General features: G+C 20.9%; 4 protein-coding genes across 4 annotated transcripts; 2 read left to right on the forward strand and 2 right to left on the reverse strand.

Annotated features, from left to right (window-relative positions):
- Positions 1-377: 377 nt before the first annotated feature.
- Positions 378-4,379, reverse strand: LOC551599 (ADAM 17-like protease). Its single transcript, XM_623990.6, has 14 exons — positions 4,307-4,379; positions 4,003-4,141; positions 3,834-3,934; positions 3,173-3,294; positions 2,938-3,088; positions 2,646-2,845; positions 2,367-2,561; positions 2,148-2,286; positions 1,852-2,006; positions 1,674-1,754; positions 1,385-1,593; positions 1,029-1,267; positions 834-949; positions 378-746 (listed from the first exon to the last, which is right to left on the reverse strand). The coding sequence occupies exons 1-14, from the start codon at positions 4,362-4,364 to the stop codon at positions 444-446; spliced, it is 2,208 nt and encodes a 735-aa protein (XP_623993.3). The 5' UTR covers positions 4,365-4,379; the 3' UTR covers positions 378-443.
- Positions 4,380-4,392: 13 nt separating this feature from the next.
- On the forward strand, positions 4,393-6,412 carry LOC412067 (cysteine and histidine-rich domain-containing protein). The gene is made up of 4 exons (XM_395533.7): positions 4,393-5,070; positions 5,217-5,779; positions 5,899-6,087; positions 6,177-6,412. Exons 1-4 carry the CDS (start codon positions 4,992-4,994, stop codon positions 6,369-6,371), a joined length of 1,026 nt encoding a protein of 341 aa, XP_395533.2. The 5' UTR covers positions 4,393-4,991; the 3' UTR covers positions 6,372-6,412.
- A 913-nt stretch (positions 6,413-7,325) lies between these two features.
- Positions 7,326-8,431, forward strand: LOC100576898 (esterase CG5412). Its single transcript, XM_026440074.1, has 5 exons — positions 7,326-7,392; positions 7,466-7,625; positions 7,780-7,974; positions 8,078-8,218; positions 8,275-8,431. Exons 1-5 carry the CDS (start codon positions 7,366-7,368, stop codon positions 8,412-8,414), a joined length of 663 nt encoding a protein of 220 aa, XP_026295859.1. The 5' UTR covers positions 7,326-7,365; the 3' UTR covers positions 8,415-8,431.
- A 1,371-nt stretch (positions 8,432-9,802) lies between these two features.
- On the reverse strand, positions 9,803-12,117 carry LOC551511 (elongin-B). Its single transcript, XM_623905.6, has 4 exons — positions 12,007-12,117; positions 10,874-11,141; positions 10,684-10,777; positions 9,803-10,480 (listed from the first exon to the last, which is right to left on the reverse strand). The coding sequence occupies exons 2-4, from the start codon at positions 10,874-10,876 to the stop codon at positions 10,224-10,226; spliced, it is 354 nt and encodes a 117-aa protein (XP_623908.1). The 5' UTR covers positions 10,877-11,141; positions 12,007-12,117; the 3' UTR covers positions 9,803-10,223.
- Between the last annotated feature and the right edge of the window lie 65 nt (positions 12,118-12,182).

Consider the following 12,182-nt stretch of genomic DNA (forward strand, 5'->3'; position numbering starts at 1 on the left):
GTTGCATAAAAATTCTATTTAAAAAATATATATAATGATATTAAAACTATTGATTGAAAGAATTGATTTTATTTATTCAAAAAAAATGCTTTATATTTTCATATAATGCTATGTTATATTCTATGCAAATAAATTTTCATTAAAATTAAAATTTTGTTAATTAATCCAAATTAATCAAAGAATTAGGATTTTTCAAATTAGAATTTTCTTTAGGATTTACTTATATATTATAATAATCAAATACAATTTTCGTATAATTATAAATATTATTAAATTTATTATGAATATATTGTTTATTAAAACAATATTTCATATATTAAAATAATTTTTCATATAACAAACAAAATCACATATAATATAAAAATTAAAAGCATCTATTAATGACTAGAAATTTTTTTGTGCATGGTATTTTCGATCATATCATATAAATGAAATATTTATAATTATTGAGTAACTTGCGATATTTTTTGTCGTTGTCCACCAGTATAAATAATTTGTCTTTGCTCATCTGGATGAATAAGCTCATCTGTATGTTTCCAACGCCACTTTTTTTCACTTTCTTTAATTCGTCTGTGGTCGATATAACTAATAACACAACTAGTAGGAATCCATACAATGGCAGTAATAATTATAACAGCACCTACTATATTATCTTTCAAAAAACGCATAACTTTATTAATGTTTATATCTTCAATAATATCCCAAAATCGCTCTACTACATCTTGAATTGTTTTTTCACAAACACCCTAAAAATATTTATTTATATTTTATACTATATAAAATATATACAAAACATAAAACATACATAAAATAAATTCATTCAATAACATTACCTTGTTACAAAAACCTTGAATACATGGTGTTCCGTCAGGTAAAATATCTTGTGGATCTATAGGGAAACATGTTTCATTCAAACTCATTCGACAGCATCTTTTACATGCATCTCCAACTGCAAATAAAAATTTCATATAAATATATATTATTATGTATTTATTATACATATAAAATATAACATATAAAAATCATACTTGTATCACACATGCAACTTTGTAAGCCCTGTGTTTCGCAATATGGTACACATTTTCCAAGTCTGCATTGACCTCTTTCAAGGCAACCTGTACCATCTTTCATTGGTGGAGATCTGGGACATTCACTAGATGCTCCTGTACATCGTGATTCTTGCTCACAAGTAGCATACTGTGCATCGCGACATTTTACACCTAATGGCATAAATGCACAACCTTGACAACAAGGTGAATTTTTATCGCTGAAAGATATATATCAAATATAGAAATTTAGAAACAAAATATTTAATTTATAGAATGTAGACTATATATTATAATATTATATATTATATAGTATAATTATAATAATTATCAATTACCTACAAACTGCTCCTTGATTTCTACGAAGTTTACAATTTTTATCACAACAAGCATCATTATCTTCTGTACCAAGTAATCCTGCATCACATTCTTCATCTCCTTCAACTCGTAAATTACCACAAAATGATTCTTCAGGTTCAGAGAAACAGCGACCTGACTTTGCTTGTAATACTTTTCTAATAGATCTTAAACTACATGGTGAAAAACGCTAATCCATAAATAATTAACAATAAGTATTTTCTTAGTATCATTATTTTTTTTTTATATAAGTTAAATAATAATAAATACCTTATTATTTACATCATATCCACTAACACTATATGTGTACATTAAATATGAACCTCCTTGACTAGCACTTGGACTACATTCCTATTAAAAATATTATCTTTTAATATATAAAAATTAGATTGTTCTTATTGAATTAATTTTTCTAAGAACATTAGATATGTTGCAAACAAAAAGTTACTGTTATATCTGGATCATGTTCAGAACCCCAATTATGTCCAAATTCATGAGCAGTAACTAGATCTGCTTCTCTTGTGATAACTCTTTGTCCATAATGATTTCTACTAGAGCTTAAACCAGAATTAAGATATAATGTATAACCATTTTTAAAATATTCTGAAACATATTGAAATATTATATTAATATAATATAATATTATATTCAATATTAACATATTGAATATTATTGAAATAACAATATTGAAATAAAATTAATAGATTATTTATAAATGATTAAAGGTAAATTTTATTAATGTACCTGGTGTACAAATTCCTCCTACTGAATTTCTACGAGGAGATCCAACATATGCTAATCCTAGAATACCACCTTCAAATTTGAGATCAGTAAATAAATGAGCTAAACAAAAATCTTTGTGGCTATATTCTCGACTAAAAACCTAAGCACAATTTATATGATTCATTTAATTATAACAAGAATTCAGTATTTTAAATGAAGATACCAAAAAAATAAATTTACCTCAAGTAACGTACGAACGTCCCATTTTTCTCTAACCATATTATAATGAGTTTCTCCACCTCTTCCGCGAGTTGGTTCACTATGAACTACAATTTTTTTAATAACAAAACCCATTCCTTTAAAACCATCTTGTTCTTGGCGTTCTTGCCATAAAGTATCATTATAAATTTTATGTACTCTATCAATTAAACTTATCTAAAAAATAAAGATTAAATTATTACTTGAAATAAATTATGATTTTTATATAAGATAATGTATTTATATCAAATAATCATATACTAAATAATTAATTGTAGTTTTTGTACTGCTAGCACCCATCTCTTGGTAAAAACGATAATCAGCTACTAATAATAAAGGACATCTTGTTTTTGTTGGAGTATATTCATAAGTTTCTGTTTGTCTTTTAATTCTAGAATGTTCATTTAATTTAAAATTAGATTCTTTTATATCTTCCTCTCCTTTATTATTTATTGGAATATCTGTAATATAAATCTTACATAAAATATATTACTGATTATATATCTGAATTATAATCTCTAATAAAATTTTTTATTTAAGATAATAAATTAACCTAATTCTTCTTTTACATATCCACAAGTTTTGGGAGCACTATGTGTATGCCCTTCTCCATGTTGAAAATGTTCCCAACTAAATTTGACATCTGATGATTTATAAATGATCATTGTTTCATTTCCTAAATGAGGTAAATGTCTCCAAGATGGCTATTATAAATAATAAATAAAAAATTACAATTTGCATTCTCTTGAAATTTTTATATTAACACAATTATTTATATCTATCTATACCTCAATATGAAATGTTTCATCAGAGATTGCAATAATGCCTGTAAGAATACCATTGTCAATATGCATTTGTGCATGAGAATCAATTTCACCAAATACTCGTCCATGATAAAAACTTTCATGATCTAAAATAGAATGAATTTCATTTATTTAAAGTAATTTTCAATTTCTATGATTTGAAAATAAAATAAAATAATATAACATATATTTATTCAATATATATATAAGTTATAATAAAATTAAGATTATATTAAGATTATTTATTATTTATTTTATATTATTTTATTTTATATTAAATTATTTATTAAGTTATAATAAATTTAAGTTTTTTTCATTAAATAAATAAAACAAAGATAGAGAAAAATGACAATATGAAATAAAATTGTCTCATTTTATTTCTGTCTCATTTCATTTAAACTTATATATTAGCCTTAATTAGCACTTTTTTATATTAATTTTTCTATTTGTTTTAATCTTTATTGTCTTTGTTATTTAATCTTTATATATTTGTTTTAATTTTCCAAAAATTGATTTTTTATTCTTATAAAGATTTTTTATTCTATATATAATTATTCTATATATTAATATTTTATATATATAAATATACAATATGTATAAATATATTGTTCATAATAATTATTTTTATATATTAATATTATTTTACCTAAATGTATAGTTTTTTCTTCTCCATCACCATTAACTTCATATGCTTTAAATTTGGAATGAATAACTTCTTTCCTTGGAGTTAAAATTAATCGAAAATACCTATTAATAAATAGAATAGTTTCTTTTACAATTTATTATAAATACATATATATAATTAAATACATTACCGTCCATGAGAATAAAATTCTAATTCATTTATTTTATTATAAGGATGATAACTATGTTGAATACCCCGTTTTACAATATTATGTTGAAAATGAGATATATGAAGAGTTTCATAATATTTTAGATTTCTATAAAGACTATCTGAAAAAAACATATTTGTAAATCTAAAAGTTATAATTAATAATACATATAATATATACTTTAAAAATTAATAAATAATAAATTTGAATATACATTACATTTAATGTAATATATTTATATTATATATTAATTAAATATATAATTTAATTTAAGATATAAACTTACAAGTGTTTTGTATAATAAATGACATATAATATATTAGAAATATATTTTGAAATTTCATATTTATTAGAAATATTTCTTATTATGTATACATATTAAATTTTGTTATTATTATATTTTAAGAATATTCACATATTATAAGTACTTTACTTCTTACAACTTTGTATCATGTATTTTTAAAACTAATATTCAATATAAATAATTTTTCTTCTAATATAAAATACATGGAAATGTTGCTTGATTTTAAAATATATTCAGTGGTAATCAACTGTAATATTTGAAATATTATTTAATTTATTTTAAATATGTCATATTTTTTATTATTTCTTTTATATTTGACAATAATAAATAGTAACTACAATATAATTGTATAAAAAAAAAATATTTTTAAAAGATTGTTTTTTTAAATAATTTTTATAAATTTTAATATAACTCTGGTCTTATTATTATATTGTTCATGATAATATGTTCATTACAATCGATTCAAACTTTTATTAAATGCTTTATTTAGAGGTTGAGATTCTCTAGAACATGCTAGAAGTTTTTCGGAACTGTAAAAACAGAAAGGTTATAATCAGTACTACTATGTACTAATCATTTGCTAACGTTATTGCAACTTGTATAGTTGACGTTCTTATAATCCCATATAATACGTATACATATAAATTAAAATAAAAGAAAGTTAAAAATGTCGCAAGAAGCAACTTTATTGCACTGTTATAATCGTGGTTGTGGAAAAAAGTTTGATCCGAATGACAATAAAGAAGGTGCGTTAAATATTTAGAGAATAAATTATATTAGAAAAGTTAAAAATCTGATAATTTGAAAAATTATTTATTTATTTTTTCAATTTATAATTAAAAATTATGTAAAAAGATTTTAATAATAACAATTATTGTTATTATTTCTCCAGGAGACTGTATTTATCATCCTGGACATCCAGTATTTCATGATGCTTATAAAGGCTGGTCTTGTTGTAATAAGAAATGTACAGATTTCACAGAGTTTTTAAATATTAAAGGCTGTGCAAAATCATGTCATTCAAATATTAAACCAATAGAGCCAGAAAAGCCTATTATTGATAAGTCAAAATCAAATGAAATAATTGAAGTAATCGCTCAACCTCTTATCAATGAACCTATTTTAGAAAGGCCTCCTTTTGATACTCCACAAATGACATTAACTCCCAATGTATCACCTAATTTATTAGAACAAATTAAAGGATTAATTTCTAATGTATCAAAAAGTACATTTGATACTAAAATTCAAATTGGACAAAGTTGTAAAAATAATTCATGTAAAGCTACATATAATGGTCCTGCATCTGAAAATGAAATATGTAATCATCATCCTGGAACTCCTATTTTTCATGAAGGAATGAAATATTGGTCTTGTTGCCAAAAAAAAACTACAGATTTTTCTACATTTTTAGAACAACCAGGATGTACACAAGGAAAACATATTTGGATTTCTAAAGTAAACTTTAAATATTTATTTGAATATTTTTTATTTATATTCTATGTAATGATATAAGTTTTAATAATATTTTTAAATATTTTAATAAATTTTTTATAAAAAAACTTATTATTTTTCAGAATACTGATAAAAAAGTTAAATGCAGAATGGATTGGCATCAAACGGGATCATTTGTTGTAGTTTCAATTTATGCTAAAAAATATCAACCAGATCAATCATTTATTAAATTAAATCCTATAAGATTATCTGTAGATTTATTCTTTATAGAAGAAAATTCTAGATATAATCTTGATATAGAATTGAGAGGAGTATGTATATATATATATATATCTTTATATAATTTAAAATAATTTTTAAACATATTAAAATTCTTATTATTAATTTGTATAAATTATAGATTGTTGATGTCACACAAAGTAGTGTTAATATGCTTCCTACTAAAGTTGAGATCAAATTAAAGAAAGCAGAATCTGGATCATGGGCAAAATTAGATTTTCCTAGAAAAAATGAAGAAGAAACAGAAGAAAATAATCAAAATAATGAAAATATTAGTAATATAGAAATTGATGCTGTAGATCTTAGTGATCTTTAAATATTCATATCTAAATAATTAATTAAGAATATTATTGTAAATTATGTATCTATATTATTTTTAAGGATATTACTTTTATTTAATGATGCAAAGAAATATTATTTTCTTAATGTTGATGAAATTATTTCAAAGAAAATGAATACTTAGTATTTTAATTTTTGTTAATTTTCATACTAAATGAAATATGTAAAAAAATCTATTATCAAAATTTTATATTTAAAAAAAATATTGCATCTTTACATTTCATGTTTTATTTATGGTTTTTCCAATATCAATAAATCATTTTTAATTTATATTGTGTTTTAATATAATATAATATATAATATATATATAATATAATATATATAATATAATATATAATATAATAATACAAATTAATATAATTTTAAAGTTAGATTCTAAATACGTAATTAATAAATTAAATTTTTATAAAATTAATATCATTTCTTTAATTTACTTTCGATTTTGACATAAATAAACATGTTTTATTAAAACATCAATGGAATTTAATATATTCAATGGCGGATATTGATTGATAAATACAAATAAAATAAATATTTGATAAATACATTAAAATCCAAAATAGTTGTAAGTAGTTGTAAGTAATATTATAATATTTATATTAAATATTAAATATTTATATTAAATGCGAAAGAAAAATCAGATATTTAGAAAATTCTTTCATATTTTTTAGAGAAGTTCATGATACAATTATGAATTTGTCAACTGTCAAAATATAATTCTATGGCGTTGACAACCTTATGCATCTTAACCTATCTTTTTAATGTTTAAATTGTGTAATCTTGATTTACGCTTGCTATTTTTATTATTCTATAAATAATATAGAAAGCTATATAATCTATACCTTTTATTAAATAAGATTAAATTATTTCGATTACAATATAAAAAAAGTTATCTTTTGTAATGTTTCTAATTTAATAAAAGATAAAAGCTAAATGATAAATATAATTATTTTGAGTAATTTATTAACATTATGAGTAATTTAACAAATAAATTACGGGTAAGAAATAATCATTATATAAATATAAATAAAAATGTTTCTTAAAATACTATATATTCATACTATATATTAGATACTTGCAATTCATGGATATGCTCAATCAGATGATATTTTTAAAACAAAATTAGGGTCTTTACGAAAAGGATTTAAAAGAGAAATTGATTTCATATTTTTAAAGGCACCACATAAAGTTCCAATGAAAAGTAATTTTGATATTGATGATGTTGAAGAAGGTATTTCACAAATTTTATATTTGATTAAATAAATAAATAAAATTTATATATGTATATTATATATTATATAATTAATCATTAATAATTATATTTTTAATTTATAAATAATTTAATATTAAAATAATAAAATGAAAATAAATGTTATAACTATTAGCATATGGATGGTGGTTCAATACAAAAGATCATATATTTAAAGCAATTGTGCCAAGTAACTCAGTTATAGGTTTTGAAGATAGTATAACTGTAATTGAAAAGGTATTTCAAGAATCTGGACCTTTTGATGGCATTTTAGGATTTTCACAAGGTGCAGCATTTGTTGTTATACTTTGTTTTATGCAACAAAAAAATTGTAAGTTTATGGTTTATATAAAAAGAAATCATTAAAAGAATTATTAAAAGAAATATTAATTATAAAATAAGATTTATAATATTAAAAATAATATTCTTATTAGTGTTACAAATCAAATTTGATTTTGCAATTATTATATCGGGATTTAAATCATTATGTGCACCTCATGCAATATATTATGATGGAAAAATAGACATACCTTCTTTACACATATATGGAAAGACTGATAAAGTTATACCAACAGGTAAGATTGTTGATTTTTAAATTAATAATATAAATAATTATTACATTCTTTAACAGAAATGGCAGAAGAAATTGCTGAAATGTTTATAAATAAAATAAAAATGACACATGAAGGAGGCCATTATATACCAAGTAAGAAAGAATATTATAAAGAATTTATTATGAAAATGTTTTTAAATAAAAACAAAAATAATTAGAAATGTTTAATTATTATATATCTTATGATATATAAAAGATATTTATATTAAAATATAAACAATATAAATCTATATAAATTGTAAAATATAAATACAAGTAAAATATTAGAGCGATATTAGTAAATTTATTTAAATCAATTATAAGTAAACATTGTATAATATTTACTAGAAATGAAATTTGTTAACATTTTATATTTAGAATTATATATAGTAGCCAAGAGAATATGAATATAATAATAAATTGAAATGATTTTATTCAAAATAATCTAATATTTGCTTACTATTTCATATGATTAAAAATTGCTTAATTGTTTTATAAAAGGCACTACTAATTTTAAATGTTCAGTATTTGAAAATTTAAATTATATATTAAAAATGTATTGAATAGTGCCTTATTTATTAATTTATTTATTTTGAGAGAGTATATTAATTGCTTAACTTAATAATATTCATACTTTCGTACAAACTTTATGATATATTTAAGATGAAATGTATTTTTTATGCATAGTAAGTTAAATGCTTATATAGATATCAACTGTCTTGGTTTATATGTTGTAATTATCCATTATTTTTAGTTTAAAGATATGTAAATTTATATAAATTACTATTGCAATAGTGTATATTTATAAATGTTATTAGCATCCAAATTTTCTTAATAATGTCTACACATATTAACCATTGTTTAATAATTTTAAGAATATTATATTTTAATGCATATAACTCAATAATTAAATTAATTTATTACAGTACAGTGATATTTTAATTTTTAATAATATTATTAGTTTAGAGGAAACAATTGCATTATATTTTTAATGCTTTACTTATTTAATGTGTTACATTGTTATTTTTGAATAATGATACTGCAACATATTTGAGAGTATTTTATATATTAAATATATGAATACATTTAATGTATTCATAATACTGCATAGAAGTATATCATTTTTCAATCCATAATTCTATGTAATAAATATACATGCAATTCATCAAATAAATAAAATAACGAACACACAAATAAAGTTAACAAAATTTTATGGTATAGCAAAATATAATTGATAGAAATATTGTATTTTATACCAAAATGATTATTTACTTGATTTAATGTATCAAATGTAATCAATTTGTTAAAATTACGTACACTATTTATAATGTATCACATTTTCAAATTTCTATTTTGTAATTGTAAAACTTAATTTTCAAAGTTTTTACAATTAATATTTTTTAATTTTGCATTTTAAGTAATAAATTGATGTTGCTATATATATTTTACAAAATTTGAGGCGTTTTATATTTAAAGCTTAATAAAAAAAATTTATGGAAATTTATAAACTAAAAAAATGAATTGGATATGAGTTAAATTATAGGGAAAATTACAAAACATTGTAAGATAAAATACAAACTACAATCATAATTTACATCTGACTGAGGTATTTGATCTATCTTGGCAATAATAACAAAGTGTTGATACATTTTTATACCTATAAAAGATTACAATAAACTTGAATGGTGTACTGTATTATAAATTTTATATTTTATTATTTTTTTCAGTCAAATGGTCAAGTACAAATAATACTTGATCATTACTCACAAAAAACAACAAAAATAAAAAAAATTAATTAACCAAAAAGTTAACAGTAGTCTTACCTACAGAAGTTAAAAAGCCTCAAGACACTTTTAATATTCGTATAAACTTGTATGTACCTAATATTCACATCATGTTTGCTTAAGCTGTTAGCCTTTTTGGAAATATTTGACAATTATAAAATTGTATTGAATTCAACACTTTATCATCAGTTGTTTCACAATGTTTCAAGGTGATTGTTCTTGTCCATTAGTTTCTTGAGATTTCATAACATCTGGTAAATCAGGTGGTAATGAAAATGGTGTCATCTCTAAAGGTTCGAATTGACCATTATCTTGACGTATAGCTAATCCTACTAATGCAGGACATTGTGGTTTTGCAGTTGCTGATGTTAATCCATAATCAGATAAAAATTTACTATCTGACATAAGAACATTATCCTTGTTGAACAGCTGTTGATTCACAGGTGATATTTTCAAAATACCTATAAAAAAATTACATTAATTCTAAATTATTTTAAATTAAAATCTATAAATATATATATCTATTTAGTATTCATAAATTTTATGAAAATTTAAATAAAAAAGAAGAAAAAGTAAAATTGAAATTTCTTTTGAAAAATATTATAATATAAAATATTATAATTTATTTATTTAATATAATACATATAAATTATATATTCCTTACCTTCTATAATTTTTTTAAGCTCAAGAACTGTAGTATTATCCTTGGCATCAGTAAATATTGTCATATTTTTTCGTCGAATCATTAGAAATACATCCTAAGAAGAAAATCTCGATTACGTTTGAGGTTATCTTATATTAAGATAAATCATATAAACACTATAAGAAATAATTGAATATTGACAAGAACTTACCATTATGAATTTACCTATATACTTAAACTGACAAGAACAATTAATATATAGATCTTGTGCAATGCTCCTTTGTTGATTATTGTTTACTTGTAGTTCGTCAGGTTAAAGGCAAAAAGTTAAAATAAGGTAGACACTCACGGACAATATAATCATATAAAACACTTCATTTCATTGGTTCTTCTTTCTAAATACAAATTCTGTTTGGAGCATTGTTTGTTTCTTTAACCAATCACAAATTGGTTTTATATTTAACATTTAACTATGAATCCTTAAATCAGAGATAATATTTTTAAATACCTCTTATATACATATGTGTGTTGATACATCAAATTAATAAACAAAATATAAAAATAGTAAAATTATTATATTATTACATATATTTAAAATGCTAAATTGAATTTATCTTGAATTATATTTTAATACTATAAATTATAAAACATATAAAAAGATTTATAACATAACATTTTAATTTCTATTATACATTAAAATTTAAAAATTTAAAAATACAAGTTTATTAATATGAAATTATAATTTCAATATCAATAAATATATTGATTTTATTATTAAAAATTTATAGTATAATATGTCATGATAACTTCTTAATTAATCGAATTTTATAAATGGAATTTATATTATTATATAATATTCACATAATAGTTAATTATTAAAATAATATACAAGATTAATATAATTATGAAACATTTTTGAAGGATCAATATTTCATATTTAAATATCAAACAAAAGTTAATATACAAAAATCAATTGAGTTTTATTTATTAAATTATAAGCAATTTAAATTTATATTAGATGAAATAAGATAAAAATAATGTGATAGGAATGTAACGGAGATAGAATAAATTCATTCTATTTTCATCTCGCTTATAACATAAATTTAAATTGCTTATAACTTAATAATAAAATAATAAATTCAACTAAAATTTTTGTATTTGTTTAACATTCTATAATCAATTCTCCAAAAATGTCCTACAAATATATTAATATCCTGTATATAATAATAATAAATAGCATTTTTAAAAAGATGTAAAAAAAATATTTTAAAAAATAAATAAATAAAATTTATTCTGAGATATCATATGAAATAGAATCATAATTTATATTCTGTATGGAAGTACTTTTTAGGAATTAAATTGGTTACGTATGCCTAATTTCCAAGAGAAGGTCCTTGGCCTTACAGATACGAAGGCGTCGAATATTCGTGAATGAATCTTCTTTCTGCAGTGACGTCACTGGTTGCCATTAGTCCATCGAGTTGCTTATAAGAAAAGCGCGATCTATGAAAGAGCGCTTG

Source organism: Apis mellifera, linkage group LG4 (genome assembly GCF_003254395.2).
Source record: "Apis mellifera strain DH4 linkage group LG4, Amel_HAv3.1, whole genome shotgun sequence".
NCBI lineage: Eukaryota > Metazoa > Arthropoda > Insecta > Hymenoptera > Apidae > Apis > Apis mellifera.

Bases quoted from the DNA above. Each gene is read 5' to 3' on its own strand.
- LOC551599 (XM_623990.6), bottom strand. From the start codon at position 4,364: ATGAAATTTCAAAATATATTTCTAATATATTATATGTCATTTATTATA. The intron at 3,295-3,833 runs GTAAAATAATAT...ATTCTATTTTAG, and splicing joins AGAAAAAACTATACATTTAG to ATCATGAAAGTTTTTATCAT. The intron at 747-833 runs GTAATGTTATTG...AAATATTTTTAG, and splicing joins TTCAAGGTTTTTGTAACAAG to GGTGTTTGTGAAAAAACAAT.
- LOC412067 (XM_395533.7), top strand. From the start codon at position 4,992: ATGTCGCAAGAAGCAACTTTATTGCACTGTTATAATCGTGGTTGTGGA. The intron at 5,071-5,216 runs GTGCGTTAAATA...TTATTTCTCCAG, and splicing joins TCCGAATGACAATAAAGAAG to GAGACTGTATTTATCATCCT. The intron at 5,780-5,898 runs GTAAACTTTAAA...ATTATTTTTCAG, and splicing joins AACATATTTGGATTTCTAAA to AATACTGATAAAAAAGTTAA.
- LOC100576898 (XM_026440074.1), top strand. From the start codon at position 7,366: ATGAGTAATTTAACAAATAAATTACGG. The intron at 7,626-7,779 runs GTATTTCACAAA...TATAACTATTAG, and splicing joins TATTGATGATGTTGAAGAAG to CATATGGATGGTGGTTCAAT. The intron at 8,219-8,274 runs GTAAGATTGTTG...ATTCTTTAACAG, and splicing joins TGATAAAGTTATACCAACAG to AAATGGCAGAAGAAATTGCT.
- LOC551511 (XM_623905.6), bottom strand. The intron at 10,481-10,683 runs GTAAGGAATATA...ATTTTTTTATAG, and splicing joins GCTTAAAAAAATTATAGAAG to GTATTTTGAAAATATCACCT.